General features: G+C 45.7%; 1 protein-coding gene across 2 annotated transcripts in view; it reads left to right on the top strand.

The window, feature by feature from the left end:
• Window positions 1–13,524, top strand: part of DAP (death associated protein) — a 76,656-nt gene that overhangs the window by 854 nt on the left and 62,278 nt on the right. For both annotated transcript variants that reach the window (XR_012092814.1, XM_007961216.3), the window contains exon 2: window positions 12,234–12,330. Coding sequence is in view for 1 of the 2 variants with exons in the window: in XM_007961216.3 (XP_007959407.1) it covers window positions 12,234–12,330 (97 nt within the window). In the remaining variant the exon portion in view is untranslated. The remainder of the gene's footprint in view (window positions 1–12,233; window positions 12,331–13,524) is intronic.

Genomic DNA, 13,524 nt, shown 5'->3' on the forward strand with positions numbered 1-13,524 from the left:
TTTAATCACTCAATATGACTTTCACCACCCGTTTCTTCCACATCCAGATTTTTTTTTCCCAAAGGTGCTTTTTCTCTTTTTGAGCAAATCCTAAACTTCTGAGCCAAGGAAGTTAACGCCAGGAAAGAGCGGTCTTTCTTAGAACCTAGGGATCTAAGCAGCCTTCATGCTCCTGCGACCACCTCTTCTCTCTGGGCACAGTTCCTGTTTGCACTTTGAACTCTGTCCAGACGGGTCTGTTTCCGTTTCTACTCTCCTTTCCAGTGGCATTCGGCCCATATGGAGGGACACTGGTGAGAAGATCAAAGGCCTTGGGTCTCAGAAGCCAAGTCACCTCAATGTGTGGATGCGTGGGGTTCTTTTAGGGTCTTAATAGCACACCTTAGTGTCATAAACTCAGTCTTCTAGGAACAGAAGTCTTTGAGAAACATGGCTTCTTTCGGTGGCACATTTGTGCCATTTTCTTGTTACAATAAAGATTCTTGGCCGGGCGCGGTGGCTCACTCCTGTAATCTCAGCACTTTGGGAGGCCAAGGAGGGTGGATCACTTGAGGTCAGGAGTTCAAGACTAGCCTGGCTAACGTGGTGAAAGCCCGTCTCTACTAAAAGTACAAAATTTAGCTGGGCGTGGTGGCGGGCGCCTGTAATCCCAGCTGTTCAGGAGGCCGAGGCGGGAGAATGACTTGAACCTGGGAGGCAGAGGTTGTAGTGAGCCAAGATTGAGCCAAAGCACTCCAGCCTTGGCGACAACGCGAGCGAGACTCCATCTCAAAAAAAAAAAAAAAATTACCATTATCCTTCTCTGCTGTCCTTTACTGTAGGGCGGGAATTCCTTGCCCCAGCACAACGAATAGGAGCGGTTCTTTAAATATGTTGCAGTCTAGAGTAGGCAGTATTTTTCGGTGGTGATGGAAGCTCTCTACGACAAAACTAACTGGCACTAGAAAAGAAAAATGTCTAACTGATGCCAAAGAACTTAAGAGGCATGGGGTTTTAGAAAATCATTCCACTGGGTGGAAAATGGGCTGTGGGGGAATTTGTGTTGCATTGGTTTTAAGGAAAAAAGAAAAAAAAAAAAGTACCTCAAAGGGAGATTTTTTTTTTTTTTAATGGGATTTCCTTTAAGGATAACTGACTTCCATTCTACCACAGCGGGTTCCTGGCCACCGTGGGGAGGAGCGCCTTGATTTCCACCTGGGGCAGGGCTGCCTCCAGGAACTGCCCTGGCCCTCCGCTCTCCAGGACCTGGGTTACATTAAAGCTATCTGTTGGAATGATGCAGAACCAAAGTACAGTAATTAAATTGTATACAGAGATATACCCATATGGAGGATTTTTTTGTTTTTTGTTTTGTTTTATTACTTTTTTTTTTGAAACAGAGCCTCAGTCTGTCACCTAGGCTGGAGTGCAGTGGCATGATCTTGGCTCACTTCTACCTCCGCCTCCTGGGTTCAAGAGATTCTCCTGTGTCAGCCTCCCGAGTAGCTGGGATTAGAGGCACCTGCCACCACACCTGGTTAATTTTTGTATTTTTAGTAGAGACCGGGTTTTACCATGTTGGCCAGGCTGGTCTCGAACTCCTGACCTCAGGTGATACACCCGCCTCAGCCTTCCAAAGTGCCCATATGGAGATTTTTAAGGTCAGAGGTATAAACTGTACATACTCACTCCCTGGGAAAAATTTCTTGCTGGACTCTGGTTCTCTTTGGATTGCAGAGTAAACAGCTAGGCTTTGTGGATTACAGAGTAAGTAGCTTATTTACCCCTCAGGAGGGAAGAGGCAGCTTATTTGTGCTAGTGTAGCAGTGAGCTTGGGTTCTAAGTTTGAGGACATCACTTCACGCTTCACTGGGACTCAGTTTCTCTCCTTTATGAAATGTGAGGTTTGGGCCTCGGGGCAAGTTGCAGGGAGGGGCTGCGTTTGCTGCAGTGACTCTCCTGGCCCTCTTCAGCGTCAGGGTACCAGCGCTGTTCATCCCACAGGTAAACTCCTCTAGTGACTTCAGGGCAGCTCCTTTAGACTTATGGGGTGAGCTCCTGGCTTGTGGCTGTCACCATCTGTCATCTGTCTCCTAGACTATAGTTAGGAGGAGGGTCCTGACAGCAGCACCCCTCAAATGTACTTTCCCAGGTGTTACAGAGGACTGTGTGTGAACCTTTTTTGGCAGGAAGCTCCGGTGTTCTTGTTTAGTCTGGCATTGCCAGAGAGTAGGCAGCTCTGAAGGGTAGATAGTTTAAAAAAAAAAAAAAAAAAAAAGCGGTCCATGGCAATAAAGGATAATCATCAAGGATTGCCAAGAGCACAGTTCATAAACCAAAATCACTGCCTTAAAAATGTTGAGAATGCTTTCATTAAGTGCTTAAATTGAATAACAGACTTGTGCCTCAGTGCTCAATCAGAAATAATAAAATTCTCTTACAGTGACTATCTTAATGTTCTTTTGTGTCTTCTCTTTATTGCTGTCTGGCCCATGTCTCCTGTACATTCCTGCAATCCCCTTGTTTTCCTTCGTCTCTAACCTTTGCCTGTCTGTCTGTCTTCTTGCTTCCAGGGTTGGGTCTTCTCCATCTCTTTATTCCCTGGGGTGGCACAAAATAATAAGCGCTCCTGAGTTTCCCCAGGGCCTCTTCTCACCCCTCACTGCCCCCATAGCATACCCGGCCCACACGTTCCTCGGCTCTGAGCGCTCTCTGCTGTGCACAGGGATGCAGGTGGTCCTCTCGGCCGGTTCCGGCAGCAGACTAGTGGGAACACTAATGAAGTTTGTTCAGTGTCACAATGTGCTGACACACTTCTAAGCACTTGGCACATTTAACTCATGAAATCAGCAGTCATCTTACTGTTGAGATACCGAGCACAGTGCCATTTAAAAACGTGACCCAGAGCCGAGTGCGGTGGCTCACGCCTGTAATCCCAGCACTTTGGGAGACCCGGGTGGGGAGAGCACTTGAGGTCAGGAGTTCAAGACTAGCCTGGTCAACATGGTGAAACCCCATCTCTACCAAAATTACAAAATTAGGTGTGATGGCTGCCTGTAATCCCAGCTACTCCGGAGACTGAGGCAGGAGAATCTCTTGAACCTGGGAGACAGAGGTTGTGGTGAGCCAGGATCACGCCACTGGACTCCAGCCTGGGCGAGAAGAGTGAAAACTTAGTCTGAAAAAAAAAAACCTTACCCAACTGTTTGGACTATCTGTTGCCAACTCACCTGAGCTGGTGACCTAGTGGGAGCAGCTAGAAAGGCTGTTGCCTTTTGGAACTTCAGCAGCCCGTCGGACGACTCCATCACTGGCCAGGTGCCTCCTCCCAAGGTGGGAGACAAATGAGGCAGTTTGTAAAGGCTTCTGAAGAGTGTTAGAGAAAGGTGCCATGCAAATACAGGTATTGTTATGTACAAGTGATGGATGGCATTGCATCACGTCCTGGCAAATGTGCTGTCGTCTGCAGTCCTCTGTATAAGTAATCCAGCCTTAATGATTTGAGACCTCACCGCTGCTCTTGACTACAAAATCTTTGCAGAGAAATGGGGTGAGACTGCTTGTTTGATTAGTTATTGCAAATGCAGATTAGCAAAGTTAGAATTTGCGGGATTCTTTCTGTTTCATCTAACAGCAGTCATAGCATTCCATAGCAGAAAGGGGGACCTAATTATAAGCCCTGCTATTACTCATTTCTGCCAGTCTTTGTGAGTCTGTGGCAGTGAGATGGGTAAAATTTCTTTGTTAAATACATTTTGCTGGCCCAGTTCCCCTCCATTTCCCAGTGGAGCTAAAACCATGTGTCAGTAGAGTTCTCATAAATCTGCTACATGATAGCTTTGAATGTTACTAATCTTACATATGGTTTTCTTTGAAAAGCAGACTCTACATCCCCTCTCAAAGTGAATTAAATGGAAATATAAGCACAATTGTATTTGTTTCAAGTAAAATGGAAAATAGACCGTGTTACTTTTTTTAGTAACTTCAAAGTAACTTAGTTCTTATACTAATTGATCCTTCAGACATGAGTTAAGGATGCCTTTCAAAACTCGAGTGTAATTCCCCCTGAATTTTCTCCCTGAATTATCTCCCTGCAGAAGGACTTTCAGATTATCGATCGCTAGAAACGGAAGACTAATTTGTCTTCTATTAACCCTGCGGTCACAGATTTGCTAAGCATAGTCCCAGTGTCAACCAGTCAGGACCATAGATTGAAGGGTCCAGATAAGAGGTCTGCTCTTGTTCCCAACATGCCAAGGAAAACAAGACCCCTTAGTTACCATGGTTTTTTTTAGAAGTTTTCTGTCAAGGCGGCCCCTGACATTTCACCTCTTCCCTAGCCTTTTTTTTTTTTTTTCCTCCAGACAGGGTCTTACTCAGTCTTGAGTGCAGTGGCATGACCTTGGCTCACTGTAACTTTGGCCCCCTGGGCTCAAGAGATCTCGCCTCAGTGTGCTGAGTAGCTGAGACTACAGGTGTGCACCATCATACCCAGCTAATTTGTGTATTTTATGTAGACACAAGGTTTTACTACGTTGCCCAGTCAGGTCTCAAACTCCTGGGCTCAAGCGATGTGCCCACTTTGGCCTTCCAAAGTGTTGGGACTCCAGGCATGAGCCACCACGCCCAGCCTTCTCTAGCCATTTTTGGTTATCTGTGCCTTCTCACGTCTTTAGTGAGTGTCCTTTTCATTTCAGCCAGTGCCCTGTGCATTCTTACTTGGTTTTGTGACTGCTTTCCCCTTCCCAGCTTCAGAAATCTTTTTTGTTTCTATAGAGAATATTCACTTTTGTATAAAGTACTAGATTAGGTATAGAAAATGGTACTTCGTCTTGTAACAAACAACCTAAATTCTCAGTGGCCGAACTAATCCAAGTTTATTTCTGTCCTGGGGGGCGGTCTTCTTAACAAAGAACAATTCAGAGGCCCAGACACCCCCTGCTGCATAACACTAGCTTTTCAATGTGTGGCTGCTGCAGAGGGGACGAGTGTAGGTCACCGTGCTGGGGTCTGTATGGTGTGGCCCGCAAGTGGTGTGTGTCATCACATCAGTTTCCTATGGCTGCTGTACCAAATCACAATACACTTAGTGGTTTTAAACAACACAGTTTTATTATGTTACAGTTCTAGAGGTGAGACGTCCCAGATGGGTCTCACTGGGCTAAAATCAAGGTATCCACAGGGTGACTGGTTCCTTCTAGATGCTCAGGGGAGAATCCATTTTCTTGCCTTTTCCAGCTTCTAGAGGCCGCCTACTTTCCTTGGTTCATGGCCCCTTCCTCCACAAGCCAAGGAAAGCTTCTTCAAAGGCAGCAATGACCAGTCACATCCTCACATTGCACACTCGAATCCCTGATTCCTCTGCCTCCCTCTTTCACATTTAGAGACCCTTGAGATTACATGGGCCCATCTGGGTAATCCAGAATAATCTCCTCACCTTCACAGTCTGTGATTCTAAGCACAGAATAGCAGTTTCCCTTCTTTCTTCCTCAGCTTAAGGTCAGGTGATTAGCAACCATAATTCCATCTACAACCTTCATTTCCCCTGGCCATGTAGCCCAGCACACTTACAGGTTCCAGACTGGGGGAACATGATGACATGATGCTCCCCACCAAAGTCACTTTTCCCCATACTGTTGGGCAGGACCCAGTTTGATGCCCCCAGTCCAACTACAGAGAAGCCGGGAGTGAGACTGGCGAACACCTAACTAGTCCTTGCCTCAACCAATTCCCAATGCCAGCTTTTCCAAAGCACCTCCAGGCAGCAGATCCTACTTTCCCCTAAACTTTCTGAAATCAGCCTCCCTATACTCAAGGATATACATGTAGCTGCTCCATGTACCTCCCAGCTTGAAAGGGGCCCAGTCAGCTGTCCGGCAGGGTGCCCATCCTGGGCCAGTCAGTACTGAATTTGTCCTTTGGGTCAAAAACCATGTCATGGATGGAACACACACTGCTGTGGAAGATGGAGTCAGGCATTACTACTTCAGACTTCAGAGTCAAAGCTCCATGGCCCAGGGGGGTCCCACTATGTCTCTGAACTTCATTCTTTAATGGGGTTGCTCCATGTAATTTAAGAGCCTTTTCACCTTCACAGTCTATGATTCTGAGCACAGAATAAATAGCAGTATGAAGCCAACAAGAGTGTAAATTCAGGAATGTATCTGGGGCTCCGGCTCATTTTTTAGCACAAACCATTACTTCTAGCTTATATGTGCACACGTGAAAGCTCCTATAAGGGCTCCACTTGGTCTGGGGGCAAGGTTCTCATTGGGATCTTCAATAACTTGTATCTGTTACTGGGCCAGACTGTCAGCACTCACTCTCTGCGTACGTTCTTACCGCTTCTCACCTGTTTATCCTCTCCACTTTTTAGGGTTCCCACCTTCAGGTGCATGGGCTTCCATAAACGTGAGTCTCCACTTGCCAGTGATTTTCCTCTCTCCTGGTGGAGTCATTCTTTTAACTAAGATAGGTCATAGTCTCTTGCTCTGTTCGCATTGGGAAGTTCTACCCACCTAATCTCACCTACCCCTTTGCTTACCTCCCAATACGTTGCTCTACCTAAAATCCTGTGGTTTAATCATAACCTGCAGCAGTGGTGGTTTTCTGTTTTGTTTTGTTCTTTCCACCAGAACAGTCCTCAGAACCTTTCATCTCTTCTTTTAGGTAGAAGAGCTTCCCTTTGAATAATATTTCAATAACTCTTCTCAGGCAAGAACAAAGGTAGCATATACTTGCGTGTCATGCTCCAGTACCTGCAGTGAATGCTTTTGGGACATTTGTGTGAATTAACAGCCCTTCCTAGCCCCCTGCTGTAAACCGCTCCCTGGTTCATGGGACTCTTCCAGTATTTCCCCTTTCTTCCCGCAGTAGCATTTTCTAGTGTGCTATTGAGCACTAGCAGATAGCAAGCCACCAGTGACTCCATCTTACAGCCAGGCATCCTGACACCTGAGGATGGATGCTTGGCTCAGGATCCCATGTAGTCATTTGCTTCCCTGGTGTTTGCTTACCTCCCGGATGTGACCATGGGTAAAGCTTCCTCCACTCCCCTTCCCATTTGGGCGGGCAGCTGCTCTGTAGAGAGCTTTTCATTTCAAATTCACCTTCCCTTATCTAGGTAGTGTAATAACCTGGCCCTATCTGTAGGCTGTTCCTTTGAGTTACTCTCAGAAGCCATGGTGCTCTGTTTCCTGGAAGGAGTCTGAGTAAGGAAAGGCTTACCTATGATTAAGGGTGGAACCCAGTCTGCTGCTTGCCAGCTGTGCGATTTGGGGCCACTGGCTTCTGCTTCTCCCTGCCTCAGGATCTACTCCGTGGGGCTGCTGTACAGTGGAAAGATGCGTGGACTCCACGTGGTTAGAGCAGTGCCTGGCACAGAGTGGTGATGAAGAGAAGTTGGATCTGTAATTCTCCAGAAGCTTCCTCACTTAGGTGCTGATGTGGTGACAGAGGTCCTGGTGGTGATCAGCACCACGGTGGGCAGGTGCTTTACAGGGCATGGCCTTCATTCCCCAGCAACCCATAGGGCAGTGCTCTTTAAGGAACTGCTGTGAAGAGAGGGTGAAGAACTGGAAAAGCACCAATGATTTGAGGACTCTAGAGGCCTCTCTAAGTACTAAATGTTAAATTAAAAACCCGTTTAATGAGACTAGCTAACAGTCGAGCACATCCCGTGTGCCAGGCCCTGTTGGAGGCATTTCATGTGTGCTAACTCATGTAATCCTCAGTTGGCCCTGAGAGAGGGGAACATTGTTACCCTTTCTTCATAGGTGGAAGACCCTGAGGCACAGAGAGCTTCAGCAACTTGCCCACACACAGCCACACACACAAGCACATATGTAGGCACACATGTGCATACACTTAGCACAGGCACATGCACACACAGGCAGAACTGGGATTTGAACCCAAGATTCTGGCTCCAGCATCTGTGTTCTTAGCCGCTGCACAGCATTTCTGCTAAGAGGAAGCTTATTCTTTACATTTGAAGCTCTCATTTGAATAACAATCACCACAATAAAAATCTGAGGTTTTTCTGTTTCTCCTAAAAATACTGATTTGCAAATCATTCTGCAAAGATTTCTGCAAAAGTAATTCTGCTTTTGTAGTTTTACAAATGAAGAGTTCTAGAGACAGTGATGCAACAATCACAATAAATATGTGCTGTCATATTTTTTGGCAGTATTGCAAGTTAAAATGAACCTGTCTCAGCTGTGAGTTATTATTATGATTATTGCCACTTTTTATTGCTACATTAATCACCAAACATACTGAGAGGGTTTAATGAAGTTAATTGCTTTTAGAAACTAAATTAAATGCAAGTGCTAATGCTGGGTGACTGAGCCCTGACATTGTGTGCTTATTTCAGTGGAGGAGTGGACAGGCTGCTCTGCAGGAGCTGCGGAAGACTTGATCATTTCAAATGTCACCTTGACATTCATCATTAGTTTTCTTTGTAGTTAGTTGCACAGCTCTTTTTATTTTTACTTTATGAACACATCTGTGAGTTATAGTTTAAAAGTTTTACGTGTGCCAAGTTGAAAAGATCCAGAGATCATTTTTAAATGGGCATCTGTATTATTGGTTCATCCTGCCTTAACAAAATACCACAGACTGGGTGGCTTAAACCACAGACATTTATTTCTCCCAGCTTGGGAGGCCGAAGTCCACGATCAAGGTGTGGGCAGCCCTGCTTTCTCCTGAGGCCTCTCTACTGGTCTTGCAGACGGCACTTTCTTGCTGTTTCCTCACAGGCCATTTCTTTGCGTGTGCACATCCCCGGTGTCTCTTTCTCTTATAAAGACACCATTTCTATTATATTAGAGCCCTACCTCAATTCCTTATTTTAACTTGATTATCTTTTAAAGACCCTCTGTCCAAATACAATTGCAATTTAAGGGTATGTCAGGACTTCAACCTATGAATTTTGGGGGTATAGTACTCAGCCCATAATAGCATCTTTCATCCATTTCTGATGAGCATGGGAAAGAGGTGGGATAGAGCGGGGAGGAAAGTTAATTTTTAAAGAGCATTTAGTGGGACAGTTCTTCTAAGCTCTTCCTTGGGCCCGAAACATTCATAACTCTGAGATCCTATGCTTCGAGAGAGTGGAAAATGGCCCTAAGGTGTGGATAATTGTATTTTCAGTCTCCATTTCTGATTGGGAGGCCAACTACGTAGGCTGGGAAATCTTAGATTAAAAAGCTGCCTGCAAATGGTAGTTCTCTTCTGTTTTGTCTTTGACTTTTTGCTTTTTTAAAAAAATTTGACCTTGAAGTGAAAGGAATTCCTAGAAACTCAAAACGAAGAAAGAACTGAAATTCAGACCTTTAGCATGAGAGGTGGGCCCACAGGAGGCAGGGAATAGCCAAGGCTGGATGCTCAGAGGCCACACCCCTGGGGAAAGGGTGGAAGAGGGAAACCTGCCGAGTGGCCCTGGGAGAGCCAGGAAGCTGGGCTGTGTCAGCCTGGGCTCCACATGGGGACAGAAGTCTCTTTGAGAATTTGTAAACAAAGGTTTGCGTTTACATGAGTTCTGTTCATATTTGCACTGTTTGGCAATTTGTCTTCTGAGAAATCTGCCTTGAAAAGGATTTTCAGACACCCATACTCCTGACTTGACAAAAATACATGTAGCATCTCGCCAGAGGGTTGCTGTCATCACAGGCCCCATAAGATCCTTACTGGTAAAGCCCAGTGAAGACAGATTCCTCCTCCACAGTCTCCCAGGACAAGAGCAAGAATCCACAGACAAAAACAGACAGCAGAATTAGACTCCAGAGGACTTTAGAAAATCAAATAATTGGATATATAACTAAAATGATTATATAAAGGAATTGAACGCACAAGAAAAGAATAAGACCCCATCAAATACAGACCTAGTGAATTTGAAACAAAAGCTCTAGGAATGAAAAATACAATGATTAAAAATCAATTGATGGGATATAGAGCATATTTTTGAGAGAATTACTGAACAGGATTCTGTTTCCTTCTGCCCCAAGTAGAATCTCCTCTCTGTTGATAAGAGGTATAGGCAGCGGGGAGATGTTAATTCTAAACCCACGCCAGCAGAGGAATGGTTTAAACACAGTTCTTCATTTTCCTTGCTCTTTTTTGCCCTTTTCTAACAGCCAGCTGCTGGGGCATTGCTGGTCCTGGGAGCAAATGTCACCATCTCCCTCCAGTCAGGGGCTGACAAAGTCTTCCAGGGAAATGGAAGACCAGTAAACCTGAAGCATGTAAGCCCCAGGCTGCCTCTCCCATTCTCCTGCCCGTTCATCAGCAGCATAAAGAAACTTGGCCTGGACTTTTGTGACTCAGCAGGGTCCACCCCAATTTAAAATGCCAGAGGACATGGTGTGGCAAGTTGACTGTATCATGATGTTAGCCATCTTGTGGCGGAGACTTGAAGGGTAAAGCTCAGTAAGGCCTACACCCAGAGCCTCGGGGGCCAATGACTGCAAGGAAAACGGCCCTGCTTTCTAGCCAGCACGCCACTCTCCCGAACACCTCTCTCTCAACAGTCTAAGGAGGTTTATCTCCTTTCTGCAAATGAAGCAGGGAATCTTTGAGAATCTGAGACTCTAGTCTGAGACCACATAGCTAAGGGCGTGGAGGAACGTGCTGACCCCAAAACACATGCTGGTGGCTACCATGTGAGCCTGGCTTTTTGGATATAGGGTCAGCCAGCTTTTCCAAATTCTGTTCCATGGAACACTGTGGTCTTGATGGAGGATAACTGGTATTATACCAAAAAAAAAAAAAAAAAAAAAAAGTTGTGTGGTCAGATAGGCTGGGGAGAGCCGGCATGCTCTATGCCTGCCGTAAGTCTTCCTCATGCAGGGTAGCACACTAAGGGCCAAGAAGGTCTCCCTTGGGGAAACCTATTTAATTTTGTTCAACCTAGCATTTCCCACTCTTATTAGATCCTAGGTCACCCTACCCCTTACAACACAGTATTAACATATTAGCCATAAAGGAATTGCAAATCAAACCACAATAAGAGACCATATCACACCCATTAGGGATGGCTATAATTAAAAAGACACACAATAGCAAGTGTTGGGAACATGTGGAGAATTGGAACCCACACACTGGTGGGAATGTGAAATAGTGTGGAGGCTTTGGAAGACAGCTTGGTGGTTTTCAGAAGGATGAATTCAGAGTTACCATGTGGCCTGGCAGTTCCATTTCTCGGTATATACTCAAGGAAATGAAAACATATGTCCATATAAAAACTTGTGTATAAGTTCTTCATAGCTGCATTGTTCATAATAGCCAAAAAAGTAGAAACAACACAAATGTCTAATTGACAAGTGGAGAGATACAATGTGATATATCCATGCAATAGAATATTATTTAACAAGAAGAAGAATGAGATACTTACATGTGCTATAACATGGAGGAACCTTGAAAATGCGCTAAGTGCACGGAGCTAGTCACCAAAGGCCACATATTTTATAATTCCACTTATATCAAATGTCCAGAATAAGCACGTTCAGGTGACTGGCGGCCTGGAGTTGGGAGGGGTGGAATGGAGGGTGACTGTTCATGGGTGTGGGGTTTCTGTTTGGGGTGATGAAAATCTCCTAAAACTGATTATGGCAATGGTTGTACAATTCTGAATGCACTCAAAGCCATTGAATTACACCATTTAAATGAGTGAATTGTATTCTACATGACTTACGTATCAATAAAGCTGTTTTTTGAAACTAAGTTAACATTGGCCAGCGGTAGGCTTTCACAGCACAGTTTGGGTAAAGCTGCAGTAGAAGTTTTGTTGCCAATTGCCTGGGCTCTGTGAAGGCACAGTAGCTGTCCCATGTCACCCATCACCATATCACCCCATCAAAAACATGTTCGATATTTGAGAAGGTAAATTTCAGAGGGGAGGGTTGAGGTGAGCCCTTGTGTTGAGGCTGTGGAGAACTGAAAGCAGCAGCCATGCTCTTTGTGTAGTTTGTGCCCTGGTTACATGGCTGCTCTTACAAAATACTTGAAAGGTGACCAAATAGAAAAGCAAGAGCCTTGGAAAGTTTCTGAGCAGATCTATAGTAAGAGATTATGTTGAGTGCTGTATCATTTTGAATTTACCCCGACAGCCTTGACCTTCCCTAGTTAATCATTGTCATTGCCAGATTCTCCAGACTAACTTGTGGCTATTGAGCAACCAAAACCTTTCCAACTGGTCCCCCTGATCCACAGGCAGCCCCATTTCCACATTAATCCCACTCTGTCTGTTTTCATTTCAGTGAAAGCTGGTGGAATGCGAATTGTGCAGAAACACCCACATACTGGAGACACCAAAGAAGAGAAAGACAAGGATGACCAGGAATGGGAAAGCCCCAGGTGGGACGATGCTGGTGACTTGAGCATGTTTCCCGAAAACCGTATTCAGTTAAACATTAACATTTGTTCTCTGTTCTATGATTCTGTTAACTCCTGGGCTATGTGGGGCCCTGTTCTGTGTATTTTTCCCTTCCTAATCAGGGAGGAGGGGGCTTTGTTCTCAGGGGAGAAATAGAGCCCCTAGAGGTCCTCTTCCCTGACCAGTTCCCATGAGCCCACCCTGTTCCCACCCCACATCCAGGGCTGGTGCCCCGTCTGTCTGCACAGTTAGAGACCTACCTCCACCTGCCCAGGTGCCTGGGTGTAGCCAGTGTGCCTTCCTTCCCAGAAGCCAGGGCAGGCCAAGCCAAGCAGGAGCAACTGCCTGTGGCCCCTTCGTTTTCTGATGGTGGACACAGCTGCGCGCCACCCTCTCCCCAACGCTAGACCACCAGAGTGGACAAAGTAGGCAAATTCTTGCACCTGTGAGTCTTTTGTACTCCAGGTTTCTGTTGTCATTCCAGAGAAACAAATACTAACAACTTCTGGGCAGTAGTTTGCAACTTAGGCTTCCATACTGAAATCACATGGAGACCCTTGAGAATTGCCACACTGGTTGAACCTCAGGGGTGAACCTGTCTGTCTGTGGAGCTGGGGCAAAAACTTCTGATTTAAGAATGGTTAAAGCATTTCTGCCCTCGGATCATCAGCCAGATCTAGAATTACAAGGCCATGCCCTTATGAGGACTGGGTGTCCTTATATGATACCTCTGCTCCCAACCCTCCTGGGGCCTGCACAGGGGTCTCCTTGCAGACCCCTCCTCCCACATTCAACACCTATTTTACTTAAAGGTTCAGATTTCCAGTTGGGTTCAGGGAGCTTGAAAGGAATCCATTTCCCTCGACTTTGCAATACGCAAACAGGCACCACTAACACACCTCTGCAGGAACTCGTCCACATAGAAGAAAGCACTAAGCTCTCTACTTATAGCTTGTCTCCAGATGATGTCTCGGCCAGAAGAGGAGAGGGTGTGGAAAGGGAAAGAGGCTGTGGAAAGAAGCTAACCTTGATTCCTGCGGATTAGGTGCATGCTTTTATTTCATTTCATTCCAGCAATCCTGAATAGTAGGTGATATTCTCCCCAGTTTGTGCACGAGGAAAAAGAACCCCAAAGAGGATATCAGCTTGCCCGTATCATGCATCTTGCTAGGTAA

Source organism: Chlorocebus sabaeus, chromosome 4 (genome assembly GCF_047675955.1).
Source record: "Chlorocebus sabaeus isolate Y175 chromosome 4, mChlSab1.0.hap1, whole genome shotgun sequence".
Taxonomy (NCBI): Eukaryota; Metazoa; Chordata; class Mammalia; order Primates; family Cercopithecidae; genus Chlorocebus; species Chlorocebus sabaeus.